Below are 17,272 nucleotides of genomic sequence, written 5' to 3' on the forward strand. Positions count from 1 at the left end.
CTTAAAGCAAAGCGAAGTCCAACTCCCCTCTGATTTGGGAGGCTGAGAAAGCTTTGAATCATACGAAGAACGGGCAGTCTCAGAATCGTTTGGGTCCTTGAATACGTAGCTCAGCGCAGAGCCCCACAGGCTCCGTGTCCTGCGCCTGCCCAGGTAACTCTCACTTGCCCCCGGGGACACGTGTGTCTGAGGCTTCTCAGGGTCACGCTGCCGGAGACACCTGTCGCGGGGAGGAGGGGACCGGCCCGGGGAGCCCCTGCGCGTCCCGTCTGTGCCAGGGGCTCGGGTGGCGCGGGGACCCGTCCCGGCAGTCAGCCCCGCCTCTGCTCTCTCCACAGTCTGCACTTCATCGTGTTCGACACGGAGACGGCCCACGACACCCTGAAGGTGTGGGACGGCCCGCGGGACAGCGACATCCTGCTCAAGGAGTGGAGCGGCTCCCTGCTCCCCGAGGACATCCACAGCACGTTCAGCGCCCTCACGCTGCAGTTCGACAGCGACTTCTTCATCAGCAAGTCGGGCTTCTCCATCCAGTTCTCAAGTAGGTGCCGGCCGCCGCTCGTCCGCGCGGGCGCCCGTCTGCCGGGTCGCCAGACCTCGCTGCCCGTCCGGGCCTCCCCCCTCGTGCAGGTCACTTCTGCAGAGCGTCGTGATGTGACCTTTGGAACGGGCAGGGGGAGAGAAAGGTTCATTTTCGGACGTGCGGTCCCCGACCAGATAGGGCGAGCAAGGCATCTCCGTAGTTACAGGCTTCAGTTAAAGGCTTCAGACGACCCGCAGAATGGGGGCCCTGGATGAGGCTGGTCTCTACCCAAATGGGAACTTGGTCTCGGGTGGCCCCGTAAACCTGCACCAATACCAGGCCTCCCGTTCCCCCCACGCTGTGCTGTGACGTCCCCACGAAGTGCAGCTGCTCATCAGACGGGAGGGCTTGCCGTCCACTCACCGGCCGGGAGGGCCTGCCGTCCACTCCTGCAGAGAAGGGCCCTGCGTTGCCCCTCCTCTGGGCCAGGGTTTCAGGTAGTTGGCGTGACGGAGTTATCCCAGCCGGGTCGCCCGCGGGACCTCCCACGTGCACACTGGAGCTCTCACCCCCTGACGGAGACGTTCCACCTTTACCGTCAGGCCCACTTTTTAACGAGCAGTTTCCCAGGAAGGAAGGAGCGTAGGGACTTCATGGGCGCTGACCCTCTGAGCACCCGTCACGTCGCACCCTCTAGAGAGGTCGTGGACCTTGGTGGTGCACAGGCTCGGCCATGAAACAGGTGAAACCCGCACACAAGCACATTCCCCTTCAGCTGTTCTCCTGGCGGAGCACTGCGAACCACCTTTACGATTTACAAAAGACAGTGGACTTAGCTCGGTGTAATGCTTTAAAAGGTTGCTAATAAAAATGAAATTATCATCTGTACAATTTTTAATCTCCGGTTTCACTGAGCTTCCAGTGCAGTGATTTGCAAACGTGCTAAATTTTCCACTGGCCCGTTGTAAAAATATTTGAGGTAATTTTGTTCCAGCTAACTTGGTTTAGGGGAAAGCATTCCTTTATTCTATGATTTTTGCTCTTTTTATCTTCAGAAATGGAGATGAGTAGATGGTAGATGTGTGACTCATTGCCCTTATCTGGCAAAACAAAAAGTTGGCAACGCAACGAGGTGGTGTTTGTTTCTCTCCTACTCATTGCATCGTTACCTCGACTTTTTAAAACACATGATTATTTAGAGCACGTTTAGGTGCACAGCAAAAGGGAAGGGAAAATACAGAGGTTTCCCATTTGCACTCCCCCTCACGCACAGCCTCCCTGTGATCATTGGTGGTGACATGTCATCACCCACAGACGTGGCTCCCATGGGGTTCGCTCTTGGCGGTTGACGTTCTGTGGGTTTAGAAAAATGAGTAATGCCGTGTGTCCACCATTATGGTTCCACACAGAGAAGTTTCACTCCCTAAAAATCCTCTGTGTTCTGAGTACCCATCCCTCGCCGGCACCCTCCACCCCTGACGCACCCTTTACGGTCTCCAGAGCTCTGGTTTCCCCAGACCGCCCTGGAGTTGGAGTCCTATAGTGTGTGGTTCCTCAGATGGGTTCTGTCACTGGGCGACATGCGTTTAAGGCTCTTTCACGTCTCTTCACCTCTTAACTCATCCCTTTTTAGTGATGGAAGATATTTCATTGTCCACGTGGGCCACAGGTCATTCATCACTCGCTACCGAAGAGCATCTCGGTCACTTACAGGTTCTGGCGACTGGGAATCGTGGCTCTGAGCACTCTTGTGCAGGATTGTGTGTGGGTGCACGTGTTCCGTTCATTTGGGCCAATACCGAGGACTAGGACTGCTGGATCGTAGGGTAATGGGGTGTATGGTTTTGTTACTGGTCTTTTTTAAAGTTCCCCTTTATTAAATTCTTACAGAACCCAGAAAACCCTGATTTTCCTATGTTCCTTCATGAATTCCCTCGCTTCAACAGACAACTTCTAGTTTTTTTAAAATAGGCCCTTTATTGTAATTATTTGAGAATCATAGATGTTTTGATTCTCCTTGTTAATTAATTAATTAATATGTTGATGTTTAGAAAGTGATCAACATGAACATGCCCATTAAAACCTACAGAAATGAAACTTATTTTTTAAAAAAATTCAGTATTCGAAATCCAGTTTGAACCATGTGAAACTGTCATTTTTGTAGATAAAAATGTTTGACAGTTGGCAGTTTCCTAAAGTTTGACAAGACCTTGCGCAAGAACTTTCCTCCGCAGCTTCCAGCTGATGAGTCCGTGAGTCTGGTACGCTCTGCGAAATTCCATGTTAGGAGCAAAAATACACTGCTGACTCTGAGGCTTTTTTGTGAATGGATTTCTTCAAGGTTGTCTTTAAAACTCTATAAAAAGGGGAGAGAAACAAGACATACAAACTTTGTTTGGCCTAATTTAGAAAAATTCATCTCGGACCCTAATAAGGAAACGTGGGTTTCTGTCTTAACCTCTCAAGTCCGTGACTGGCCTTTTGTCTCTGTCCTTTTTGCTTTGTCTGTGGATTGAAGATATGCACTGATTTCCAAGGACCTTTGCATTTCCAAGACTCTGTATTTTGTATTGTGCATTTTCCCTTTGCCTTATAGATTATTCTCTTCCAATTCTCAAGCTGCTCTCTGACCCTAGGAGTGAACTAGTCTTCTGTACTGTTGGGATTCATCCAGTGGGGGGCTCTGGCAGGACTTGAGCGATCCCAGGGAAAGAGAGGGGCCATGGTTCTCGTCTACCCTGTTCCCTCGCTGCGGCTTCCCGGGGTCAGCTCTGTCCCCCAGTCCGAGCTCAGTGCTTGTCTCAAGAAGCCATCCTCGTTGTTTTCTAGTTCTTCTACCCAGTTCCCAGGAACCACACTTCTACCTGGGACTGACCTTTGAAAGAAACCCTTTCTAATTATCCTATCAGAAGCATGCAGTATGTTTTGTGTTGGATCCCGACAAATACAATTCTATAAGCAACATCAGCAAGCACGTGAGATGGTCAAGAGTGTGTTCCACTCTCCCGGTGATGAGCACAAATCCCGCTCCCATTTTCTAAGCGAACTTCTGTCCAGGTCAAGCTCCCATGTATTAAGATAGAAGAGAAGCCTGATGTCCGCAGACTCCCCAGAGCTCCCTCCCCATTCTGGTGCGTGTGGAAATCATAGATGTATTCCTCGGGGTGCATAGGGGAGGACCAGGTCCTCTCTGTCCTTGGGTGCTGCCGCCACTCTTGTGTCCCCACATGGTCCTGGTCTGTCTGGGTGCCATTTCTCTTGGCAGCCACCCTGATCTGTCTCACATGGGCTCTACCTGTAGACCACAGGCAGGAACATGGGCTGTTGTCCGGCCATCTCCACAGCCAAGATGCTCCGTGAACCACACAGCAAAATCTGTCACTTCGGGAATACCTGCGGGAGTGGGACACTGTGTGTCTGAGAACTTGACGAAAAGTTGACTCTTATGCCTAGGGTTACTAACTTTGCCCAGGACTTGCCTGACTTTAGCAAAGAAGTTCCTGAAACCCTTTAGTCAGATTATAAAACGGACACCCCCATGTTCCAGGAACTTCTTCCAGCCCCAGCAAACTGGGACAGCTGGTCACCCTACCCACACCCATGACCCATGTGCCACTGTCCATCTCTCCAGTCCCAGAGCCTTCCTTCCTCCACCGGAGGCTCCAGCAAGAAAACTAATTCAAGCTGGAGTCTTTCCAAACCAAAGGCTTAGTCTCTTCAAAATCTGCAAAAGAATTGTCCAGACCAAAAGGGCTTCGCTCCTCTTCTGTACCGGAGAGGAAGGAAAAGTCCATGTATGTGCTTCTGTGATCTTGAGACACGAGGGGGGGGGGAAGAAAAAGAGAAAGAAAAGAAGAAAGGAAAAGAACAAAGAAAACCTACTTAATGTATGTTACATTGTTTGACCACTCATAAGTCAAGCTAATGTTAAATCTGAAGTATGAGCACGGCACTGTGGGTTCCAAGTCAAATTTAAAATGATGGAGCTGAAAAGGAGTGTTTTCCTCATGGAATTGATATTTCAAGTATGACCGCTGTTGCCAGGCAAGAGTGCCGTTTATCCGCTAGTATTAAATTAGAGTTTTCTTGATGAACCATTTTGACTTGATAGTATGCCCATAGCTTGTGAGCTAAGAATTACATGTGTCCCTGACATATCTGAGGGAAATATTTGTTCGGCCATTGGTTTTCTTAGGGACATTGGAATCATCAGATTTTAAATAAATTTGGGGCACAGGAATGGGACATCAGTGCTGCTGTACCTCACAGGCACATAACTCCACGGTAAGTTGGAGCTCTGTGATTTTATCAGATGGTGTCCCTGTCCCCACGACACTGTCGTCCACTGCTCCAGGCTTCGCTTTCTCTCTTAGTCCTCCTGAGTCCGCTGGCCTCCCTACGGCAGCCTTCTTTGCTGATTTTCCTCTTCTTTCCCCCAAACTGTAAAGGCTGGATGTCCCCAGGGTGACATCGTGCGTTTCTTCTCGACCAGCATTCCATCCTAAGGTTCTGTCAGCCACGCTCCCATCACCCCCCTTCCCCCGAGCGCTGGCTGTCTCGTCGGCCCTGGTGTCCGCAGAGACACAGAGCAGGCAACTTGACCCACAACACTTGACTGCACTTCTCATCAGCCCTGTCCCGAGCCTCATGTTCTTGAAGCCTTCCCTGTTCCAGCAGATGCCGACGGCACTCTGAGAGGGGCTCGGGGTAAAGCCTCTGCTTTATAAATCTCTTTGTTTCACATCCCACGTGTCGTCCAGCAACAAATTCAGTCGGGTCCATAGTCACAACCCCAGTTCCAACCAGTTCTCTCAGCCCTTACCCCTGCCGCCTCGGTCTGAGTCGTCTGGGATCGGGCTGAGCCGTCGCGGTCGACCAACCGGCTTCTCCTCTCCTGTCCCTGCCCACTTCCTCATTCACCCGAGCACGGGGAGCAGGACGCGTCTTGAGTGGGACAACTCAGATGACAACTCACTTCTGGCCAGCACTCTCCACCGTCCCCCATCCCAGCAAGACACATTCCGATTCTTCCTACTGCCGACGTGAAGGCTCTGAAATCTTCAGAGCATGAGGCAAACGTCCCCTCATCCAGATTCTCCATGTCACCCACAGTCACTGCCCCCCACCCGGTCAAGCCCCTTGTACCGGCGCTCCTGCAGGACAGCCCCTCCCTCGGTCTGCCCGCATATGCGGTGTACGTTCGTTTTACTACTTGCGTCCAGACCCTCTCCTCTCTGCTGGCTCCGTGAACCCCAGGGTAGCCGCAGCCGCCTTTTAAGGTTGCCTTAGCAGATGAGTCATTGGTCTCTTAACCGTCTCCCAGCCCAAGACGCACATACCTGTTCCCGTGCTCACAGCGAGAAGTCTGTTTGCAGTCAGCACACTGCGTTCCAGGAGGGCAGACGGTGACTGTACTTCTGCAACATGATGGATAATTAGTGGCTAAAAAGTATTTGCTAATTGAATATGCTTGAAAATATTAGGGTGACTGTGATTGCTCTGCAAACACTACGTGCCTCTGTGGGGGATGTCGTCTTTTGCATTAACTTTAACTTCATTCAAAATTTCTGAAAGAAGATTTTAATAATGCATATTTAAGTGCTGATTTTAATATTATGATTCTTTCACTTCTGGATTTGTTTTTACCCAATGTTGACAGTTAAGATAAATTATCTTCTCGTAATGTTTATTATCAGGAGTTTAGTGGCCAGATATAGACTGCATTTTGACTAGTTAAGAACACATTATAAAAATGCAGTGAAAGTCATGCATTTTTGCTGACCATTTACATTTTGTAATTATTTAGAAAATTATTTATCCTTGATTCCTTCATGTCTTGATGCCTTTTGGAAATAAGGCAGAACATTTTTATTTTATAAAGCTTAATACCCATTTTGAAAACGAATACGGTTTAATCTATCATTTGATAAATTTTCTTATTTCATTAAGGCATAGTCGTTTTTTCTGTGCACTGAAATGATTTTGGTCCGGGAAACAGTCATTGCTTATCGTCAACTCTGCATGTCTGCGTGTGTGTTTCATGACGACCGACGGAGTAGGGGAAGGATCTCGCACTTCCCCATGTGTGTGTTTACTTCACCTGACCGTAAGGCAAGCCTTTCTGTGCTAGGAAATGAGCTGCTGATGCTCACGAGATAAGCAAACCCCATTAAAGGCCCCTTGTCCTGCCCGCTCTGCTCAGCGTGTAAACAAGAGAACATGCGCTGACTAGTGCAATTATGCTAATCGTGATCAGACTAACACTTTTCATTAAAGCTTAATTACCATTTAATCATGCATAAGATGCAAGAAAATGGAGTTCAGCACACAAAACTGACCTTTACTCTGAGGGTTAAATAAACTTCCAGCCAGCCTTCCGTGGTCCGGACAGCCCGCTCCTCTGTCTCCGGGAGCTCGAGAGCCACTTGGCATCTCAGATTTTCTGAGACTGATTTCTTCGTAAATCTCGACTGTAACTTAGTGGCTACATGACATCTCTTCCTAATTTGCTTTATTGAAAGATAATTTAATAGGTCATGTTTATGTTAAGAAAAAAACAAACCCTCATCCGTTGTTCATGATGGGAGAGCCCATGGGGACTGCCGGATGCGGATCGGCGTGGGGTCGTTTTGTGGGAGAGACCCGGCCACGAACCCTAGCTTTATGGGCCAGGGTTCTGGAGGGGCAGCTAGAACCGCTGCTCCTATCGGCCCTCCCGAACCTTCCTCATGGGACCGATGGAGAACTGACCGTCAGTCTGTATCACTGGCCACTCCCAGGCATGGACCGTGAATGGCTCAGGGTCAGAGAGGGCCACTCGGCGTTGATTCCAGCACCTGCTCGTGCTGATGCAGCGCTGATGTCCTGAGTTGACAGCATGTAAGATGCCAGTTTAGTTGAGACGTTAAATCCTGGGATTTCGTGGAGAGCAGGGATTTTAGCTGTGATCAGTTGTGTGATACCCTCAAGACTGGTAAGAAAAAGAAAGGAGAGAAACAGGACGTGTAAATGACCCCTTTCCAGTTTGTGAGAATACGTCTTTTTTTTACCCCCTCCAGTTTTACTGAAATATAATAAGACAGTTGTATAAGTTTAAGGTGTACAAACTGGCAATTCGATACGTTTATATTTGGGAAAATGATTATCGTCTTAGCTTCTGTTAACACCTCCCTCACAACACGTAATCACCGTTTCTTTCTAGTGGTGAGAACATGTAAACTCTACTCTCTCTGCAACTTTCAAGTTTACAATGCAGTATTTTTCACTATAATCACCGTGCATTAGAGTCCTAGAAGGCATTTATGTTTTAACTAGTTTGTACCATTTGACCAACAGCTCCCCGTTTGCTTGATTCTCCAGCCGTGGTAACAGACATTTCTACTCTCCAGTTCTATTAATGTGTCTCTTTAAGATGCCACCTGTATGATATTATACAATATTTGTCTTTCTCTCTCGGATATCTCCTTTTTTTAATATTTATTTATTTATTTATTTATTTATTTATTTATTTATTATTTCTCTTCAGCATAACAGTATTCATTGTTTATGCACCTCACCCAGGGCTCCATGCAATCCGTGCCCTCCTTAATACCCATCACCTGGTACCCCAACCTCCCACCCCCCCGCCCCTTCAAACCCCTCAGGTTGTTTTTCAGAGTCCATAGTCTCTCATGATTCACCTCCCCTTCCAATGTCCCCCACCTCCCTTCTCGTCTCCATCTCCCCATGTCCTCCATGCTATTTGTTATGCTCCACAAATAAGTGAAACCATATGATAACTGACTCTCTCTGCTTGACTTATTTCACTCAGCATCATCTCTTCCAGTCCTGTCCATGTTGCTACAAAAGTTGGGTATTCATCCTTTCTGATGGAGGCATCATACTCCATAGTGTATATGGACCACATCTTCCTTATCCATTCGTCTGTTGAAGGGCATCTTGGTTCTTTCCACAGTTTGGTGACTGTGGCCATTGCTGCTATAAACATTGGGGTACAGATGGCCCTTCTTTTCACTCCATCTGTATCTTTGGGGTAAATACCCAGGAGTGCAATTGCAGGGTCATAGGGAAGCTCTGTTTTTAATTTCTTGAGGAATCTCCACACTGTTCTCCAAAGAGGCTGCACCAACTTGCATTCCCACCAACAGTGGAAGAGGGTTCCCCTTTCTCCACATCCTCTCCAACACATGTTGTTTCCTGTCTTGCTAATTTTGGCCATTCTAACTGGTATAAGGTGATATCTCAATGTGGTTTTAATTTGAATCTCTCTGATGCCGAGTGATGATGAACATTTTTTCATGTGTCTGTTAGCTATTTGTATGTCTTCATTGGAGAAGTGTCTGTTCATTTTTTAAATTCCTTTTCAGTGTTCCTGAATTTATTGTTTATGCACCACACCCAGTGTTCCATGCATCCGTGCCCTCCATAATACCCATCTGTCTGATGTATCTTGTTTAACATAATACCCTCAATGTCATCTGTGTTGTCACAAAAGGCAGGATTTTTTTCTTTTTCTAAGACTGACTACTACCCCACTATGTGTCTGTAGAGATGGAGATATGGATCGATGTGAAGGTAACACGCGCGATGGGAGTACGTCTTCTTCACCCACTCATCTAGTGATGGACATGTAGGTTGTTTCCATGTCTTGGCTACTGTGTGCAATGCCGCAGTGGACACGGGGTGAGGATATTTACTCAAGATCCTGTTTTAATTTTCTCTGGATTAACACCCTGTAGTGAGATTGCTGCATCATCCCATAATTCTACTCTTTAATTTTCTGAGGAACCTCCGTACTGTTTCCCACAGTGGCTGCACCAATTTACACTCCCACCAACAGAGCACAATCGTTCCACTTTCTTGAGGACGTCTCTTTGATGCTTGACAATAAAAGAGGTTATCCACATTTTGCTATAGAACTACCAGTTGGAATATCATCTGTGACAGCGTTTCTGCTGATATAAACCCTACCCAGGCTTGAAGCTCATGCATCAGACCTCAGGCAACTGTGATGTCTGTGGACCGTCACAGCGAGCTGACCCTCTCCTATGACCTTGGACATAAAATGTCCCATGAATCTCAAACTCTAAATCAACTCATGTTGTATTAGGCAGACTTGAGCAACCTTATTTTGAGGAAAGGGCAATGGTCCCAGATTTAATAGACTGAATTCTCACAATGCCTTAAAAACATGACATTCAGAAATAAGTTGAGCCGGTAGTTGAGAGCATGAGACATGCAAATCACTGTGACGATAACACTTGAGGCTGACCATCCAGCCTCACCCTGTCCAGGTAAGGGGACCCTTAGCCTTGTAGAGCGTGTCATACCGTAACTATAATCATTTGGCGGTAAGAAATTTAACCAATCCGTTCTTCACTCATGCATGAATGGCATTTATTTACCAACAAATATTTGACCCCTTCCTGTTATGTCTCCGATACGATACTGGGCGGGAGACCCAGCGCTGCGGAAGGCAGGCATCGCCCCGGTCATCAGCAGGGGTGGGGGAGGGGCAACTGGACAATTACGTCTTCGGAGCGTGCGGTCATAGCACCATCGGGACTGCATCTGTGCCGTTCAGAACCAACCCTCTGTGTCTCTCTGGTTCTTGTGGATCCTGTCCTGCCCTTCCCCGCCCTTGGATGGCCAGTCCAGCTCTGGGCCTATCAGTTCCTGTCCTCTACCCTTTGGTCTTCTCCATGCACTTCCCTAACCCCTCTGCGGATGTGCGCGCTTTTGCGTCACCTAAAATGCTTGAAGGGTTACGTTCAAACATGTCTTTCTTCTACTCTTGTCTTAACATTCCTGTCCGCCCTCCCCACCTCCACTCGATTGCTTTGCTTCTGCCGGGGCCTGGGGGCTGTTGCTGTCTCCCTTGCAGTCCCTCGTCTCAGTTCACGCCTCTGCTTCCTCTCAGAGCAATGCCTTCCTCAGAATCACGTCCCTTACGGCGCGCTGCCCCTCCTGGCTTGTGGGCGTCGTCTCCTGCCCCTGTTCTCATGCAGGCTGGCAGGGCTCCTGACAGGAACCACACGAGCCAGCAGCGTCTTCACTCTGAATGTTGGCCTCCACCTGCGCAGGGCTCTGCTGTGCTCACTTACTTGTCCGGTGAGCTCCTGTCCCCACTCTCCTTACCGTTCTCCACTCTTCACCACCCTCCTCAAACGATCAAATGTCTCGGATCCTCTTTCACTTAGTAGATGATCTCAAGTCACATCTCAGCAAAGACAAAGCCATCAGATGGGTGCCCTGTGCTGCCCTCCAGCAGCTATACAGGCCAATGGAAATGTCTGTTTCCTCACTCCTGTTCCCCAGGACATCAGCCCCTTCTCGGGAGCAGGGCTCGCCCTAACGACGCAGCTGCCGTGGGGACTTTGTTCTGTGTCGACCTCTCTCTCATGCTCCCTGATTCCCTTATTCAGGTGTATAAGTGCTGAAATCACAATTTGAAATAAATACCTATGACTACCATGGTCCACGTCTGGGTTTCCTCTTGTTTCTCTGCTTTCGTAGAACACTTGTCCCAGCCCCACAGGCCACCCGTGGGTGATCTGCACGGGACCCTCATCACATAAGGCCCTGAGACAGCCGGGTCTCCTCCTGCGCAGACTCTGTCCATGCGGCCATTCAGAGCGGTGCAGTGGTGCTGAACGTGGATGTGAGGAGAGCCACCGTGGCAGAGACAGATCTGACCACACTGAGCACCTGCTTGAAAGCTACTCAAGTCTCTCACTCTCATCGGAATAAAATCCGAGCTCGGTCACACAACCTTGAGTCAGTCACCATCCAGCTTTAGTCTCTCTCCATTCTCGCTCGCTGCTTCTGCTCCTTCTGCCATCAGATCTTTGCTCTTGTGTGCAGACCTTCCCTTGGTTGCTCCCTGGGCTGAGGCCACCTCCCCCACCACAGTCTTCATTTTACAAGTCACAGTGAAACACAGCCCCTTTTAGGAGATTCTCTGGATCCAAGAATAAGTAAGAACCCATTCTATCTGATTTTTACACTTCCCTCTCATAGTATTCAACACACTTTTTTTTTTTTTTTAATGACTTTCTCATTGTTACTGAAAGCCCGGTACTCAGAGGTCCAAGGTCCTCGCTAGGACTGTGTTTACTTTCTGCTTCACAGTGACACAAACAGCTTTGCCTTTCTGTCTTCTGCCCTGTGTGTACGTCTGCTTTTTCTGCATATTTCTTACTTTCTTAGTTGTTGGTTCTGGTGAGATTGAGTTTTCTAAACGAATTATTTTCTAAAAATAGTTTTGTTCTAATATTCGTCATCTCTAGGATGGTTCCAGATCCGCCCAGAAGATGTGTGTTAGATTCCATTCAAAGTAACTTCAAGTAGACCGCCCCCCACAACAGCTGACACCCTAACCAGGGCAGGCGGAAACTCACCTGGGGCGTGGGCCACAGTAAGGTACTTGGCAGCACGTCCATTACTCAAAAGACTGTAGGCTCTCCCGATGCCAGCAGTCCTGTCACAGTGTAAGGAGAGACCATGTACCTGTGTCATTTCTATTACATATAGAGTCTTTATTTTATATTTATATATAAAAATTATATATATAACTTAAGCTTAATTAGACTGATTCGAACTTCGAGAAACGCCATGACCTCAAATGTACACATAACACACACACACACACACACACACACACACACACACACACTTCTTAGACTCGGAGACACAGAGGCGTGGTTTTCCATACATGAGAGCACCTGACCAAGGGCCTGCCCCATCCTTACCAGTGATGTAAACTTCAGCATGTGAGTCAAACCCATTAGCGATAATTTCCATGGCAATTAGGTTAAATGAGGACGGAACACCGTGTGTACCATGGCAGAGTTTAATGCGGACTATACGCAAAGGTACAGAAGGTAAAAGCACTTTGACTTATCCGTTTTCTCCAAATCTGAGGAATTGCTATTATGGATTCTTGGTTCTAGAAATAGACTCCAGGGAAGTTTTACGTGATAAATGGTGTAGTCTGCAGTTCTCAAATTAGATTTTTCCCTCGCTTTGGCCTCCTGCTTCACACCACTCAATTCAGACCGACAGGAGGAAGGGTCTCCTGACTCGTGCTTGGCAAGAAAGCTATAGATAATGTAGTTTTGACTTCAAAACAGGAGAAGATAGTAAAGAAATAAATATCACTTTATCATGTTAATGATATGATACCAGATCTTTGCAGTGCTTCAGCGGGCTGAGGATTCTACAACATATTGAAATTATTCATCATGCCTTTGTAATCAATCCATAATAGGCGAATTTGCAACACTTTTAATGAAAAACCTGATGGTGATGATTTCCTCTCCTCCAGTCTGTTTTTCGTCAATAGACAGATGTTCATTGTTCATACCAATTGGAAAGCAGATAATCAGTTTAATCGTGATGGCTTTTGTGAGTAGATATTTAGAGAAGGCTCTTCGGAGGATGACGGTTGAGGTTTTTAATTTGATTTTGACTTCAGATATAAAGAAACTAAAATTACGATGATTCACTGAGGGATCCTTCAGTGTTATAAGGACGCAAAACACAGCCAGGCTGGCACGGGGCATTCAAAATTAAAATATTTGTGTTGGTGTTAGACATAAGGTGGTTTATAACTAACTCGCATCATATTTCTAAGACTCAAAGGGCAAACATACTTGGTTTATCCTAGGTTTCTACATTTGGCAAGAATAGAGGAAACACTGTTGATTAGAGTAACTATCTCTGAGAACGTCCAATCCCTGCCCCAAGAGGAAGTTTGACTGCCTCACCATGCAGTCCTAGGAAGTTAATTAAGACAAGTGAGTCGAGTATTGGGAACACTATTACTCTGTTATATTTTTAGGCCTTTTTATTAAAGAGTTTCAAAGTACATTTCTTTGCATGGTCTAAGTTTTACAACTACATGACATCCAGAATTCGAAAACACAGTTTCATGACTAAAAAGAAGTGTTGGAACATTTGTTTGCAAGAATTAGGAAAACCATTTGATTCGTAGATATTGTCTACACTGGGAATTTATTATATACCAGTAATTTGGTCTTCCCAACAACTGATTTTAAGTGTCTCTCTGAGCCCACTGAGAAAGTTAGTTTAAAATGACTTAAACGCGGTAGTTTAAAACAAATTCCGGTATTATAATAGACCAACTGGAGAATCAGAATCCGGCTCCAAGACTGGGAAGGGGAAAAGGGAGCGTGAGTAAGGCCTGAATTAAAAATGAAAATCAATGGGGTCAGGGATCGTGGCTTAGTCTAACAGTGGCCATATCAATAACAGCTCTTGAATTATTCTATTTTCATTTAATTAGCAGGAAAGCTTTTTATGGGATTCAGACTGGGTTTGGCTTTAATGAAACACACATTCCTCTTTGTGCAAAAGAAAGGTGATTGACTTATTTCTGTTGCCTATGAAGTTGTTTTTAATTGTAGAATTCAATTTCTACGTGTGCTCAGCACATATATGTGACATATTTCATAGCTATTCAGCACATGTCCTGAATAAAGCTCATAAGGCAAATTTTTCCACTTTTGAAATATTGTGACACAGAACTCCCAAGTGGCAGATCATCAAGGGTGTTTAATGTTTTCTCAGAATGTCACTCGTTCTGTCGGCACATCTGTCTTAGGACCTGTGTTTCCACTGACAGCCTAGAACCTTCCATGCTTTCGGAGTTTTTAACTTGTCATGGAATCCTTTTCCTCCGGTTCGTTATTCCTCCTCCTAGATCTTGGTGACAACTCTGACAGAGCCTCCGGGGTTAGTAATTGTGTTCCCTGGGAAGGACTCTTTGTTTGGTTTCACATTTTTTTTCCCCCAAGAGAAATTGTCATTGTCCCCAGGAATAGGCAAAAATGACACCGTGTAGGGTCCATCTTCAGATTTGCCAATATTGACCAAGAATTTACAATCGTGAAACCTATATTGCTTTCTGTCATGAAGGAACAATGAGAAATACATGATTTTTGTGTCGGGTCTGGATAAAGTTTTAATCCCTTTCACTACTATGAATTGAAATGTTTATTCACATACTTTTATACGATGCAAAAAAAATTTTTTTAAAGATTTTATTTATTTATTTGACAGAGAGAGATCACAAGCAGGCAGAGAGGCAGGCAGAGAGAGAGGAGGAAGCAGGCTCACTGAGGAGCAGAGAGCCCGATGCGGGGCTCGATCCCAGGACCCTGAGATCATGACCCGAGTCGAAGGCAGAGGCTTTAACCCACTGAGCCACCCAGGCGCCCCATGATACAAAATTTTTATAAGTGAAATGACTAATATTCATTATATGTAATTCAAATGAATGCTATAACTTATATTTATATAAGTTATATATATTTAGTTTTTATATTTTTTACATTAAAAATTTTCTTTAGAAGTCATTATAAGTTCACATGCACTTGTCAAAACTAAAACCGAGATCCTATGGATCCCTCCCCCAGTCTCTCGCAATGACAACACTTTACAACGAGGGACTGCGTACCCCAGCTGGGGTCATGGCTTCCGTATGCTCCATACACAGACCATTCATCAGCACAGGGAACCTCGGGTCGCACTCGAATGCCCACACCCACGTCCCTCCTGCACCCACTCCATCTTAAACCCCACAAACATTAATCTGTTCTCCATCACCGTAATGTTGTAGTTTCCAGAATGTTCTGTGCAAGGAGTCACGGAACGTGTCCTCTCCTGATGGACTTCTCACTCAGCGTCGTTCTGGGGAGACGCCCCCTGCTCCTTGTCTGCAGCCACAGTGTATCTCGGGACAGTGCTGGACAGTACTCCACGGATCGGATGTGCTAGCTCCCTTAATCACCCGCCCGCTGACGGCGATCTGGGTTATTTCTCGTTTGGGGCTATTATGAATACAGCTGCTATACACATTCATGTACAGGTTTTCGGGCGAACGTAACTTTTTGTTTCTCAGGGATAAATGCCCCGAAGTGTAATTTCTGGGTTGAATGATAATTGAATGATTAGGTTGTAATGGCCAAATGATTTTCCAGAGTAGCTGAACCATTTTATGTTTTCACCCATGATGCCTAATTGACCATCCCCACCAGCATTTGTGTTGTCCGTGGGTATGCTTGTAAACAGAAGGATAGGTCATATTGCTGACTGTGCTCATAGACATTATGCAATTTCTTAGTGGCTAATGATCATGAACATTTTTACGCCCTTATTCATCGTGCGTATATTCCCTTCGGTGAGGTATTTACTTACGCCTTTCGCCCGGTTTTGGTTGGATTATTACTTTTCCCATCTGGAGCATTCTTCATGTATTTTAGATATTAGTCCTTTGCCAGATATATGGCTTTCAAACTTCTTCTCTCAGTATGTAGCTCTTCTCTTCAGCCACTTAAAACCGTTTCTCAGAGGAAAGGCTTCAACTGCGATGACGTCTGACTTATCAGTGACGTCTGACTTGTGTTTATGGATCGTACTTCTGCTTCCGTGTCTACCTACCAACTCCTTGCCCTGCCCTAAAGCCCGAAGATTTTCTAAAGCTTTTAGAGTTTTATCTTTTATATGGAAAGCTGTGTTCTGTTGTGAAGTAGTTTTCATATAAAATGAGACTTAGGTCAAGGCCCCCATTTTTTTTTCAATCTCCTATGCATTGCTCCAGCACCGTGTGCTCCTTTTGAGATACAGATGGGGAGAGTCATTCTCCTGTGCCGTTGAGCAGACACCACTCCCCTCTTTTCAGGCGGAGATCTCGGTAGACTCCACGTCTCCAATTACTGAAGGACCTTGACATTTTCAGAAATTAAAGGAGGTATGTGGAGACTTAATTACGTGGCTCTTTGTAGAATTCAAACCCACTCTCTTTCATTTAAAGTTCAGGCTTAAGTGGATGTACCCTGACAGATGAATTAAGATGTCTCTTTCTGTCTGTTTTCTAAACCTTTTTCAGCCACTTATGCAATAATGGACATGTAACAGAATTCTAAGTGCTGGTCAGTGTTTGTCCTATGAAACATGAAGTCTGTGACCTTCACGATTTCCTTATTCGTCACAAGGGTCAAACCTAAAAGAGAAACTTTCAGAAAGATGATAACCTTATCATGTGCATGAAGAGTTGAATTCATAAAGAATTTATATCATTTTTCTTAACTCAAGAACATAAGGATTAATGAGATAAAGTGTTACTTTCTTGATGATCCATAGAAGGGTAATGAAAGGCCGCAGGAGAGCTAAGAGTTATTGCATGGCGGTTGTCTGTGGACGGGCAGCAGACCCTCTCTGAGGAGGGTAGCAAGTATTCCAGGCTTTGCAGGTCACGGGTGGTCCATGCTGCAACCGGTCAGCCCTCCTGCTGTCCTGGGAAAGCGGCCACAGACAGGACGAAAATGAACCGTCATGGCCGCGTTGCCGTAAAATTACGTTCACGCACACTTGAACTTTATGGACACAATTTGAATTTCATGTGTCATGAAATAGTATTTTTTCTTTTGATATTTTTCAACCACTTAAAGATGTAAAAACCATCCTTACCTTGCCAGCCCTAGCAGAGCAGGTGTTGGGCCAGGTTTGGACCTCGGGCCATAGTTTGTGGACTCCTGTTGGAGACTGTTAAAAGCAAAGTCTATCTGTCGGTGCCGTTACATCTGCATTAGGCTTCCCGGTTCCATAAATGTGGGGATGAGATAGAAACTCCAGTTTCTCACGTACACATTGAAGTTGCTTTTATGATGATTATGTTTAATCGATCCCTGTAATTGGTTTGTAAACTCATCAAGAAGTAAATAACCT

The 17,272-nt window shown here is 46.1% G+C and overlaps 1 protein-coding gene across 2 annotated transcripts in view; it reads left to right on the forward strand.

Moving 5' to 3' along the window:
* Nucleotides 1-17,272, forward strand: part of CSMD1 (CUB and Sushi multiple domains 1) — a 1,903,837-nt gene that overhangs the window by 1,618,493 nt on the left and 268,072 nt on the right. For both annotated transcript variants that reach the window (XM_082715632.1, XM_082715633.1), the window contains exon 26: nt 339-541. In XM_082715632.1, the coding sequence (XP_082571758.1) occupies nt 339-541 (203 nt within the window). The remainder of the gene's footprint in view (nt 1-338; nt 542-17,272) is intronic.

The sequence above is a fragment of the Mustela nivalis genome, assembly GCF_964662115.1.
Source record: "Mustela nivalis genome assembly, chromosome: 20".
NCBI classification, from domain to species: domain Eukaryota; kingdom Metazoa; phylum Chordata; class Mammalia; order Carnivora; family Mustelidae; genus Mustela; species Mustela nivalis.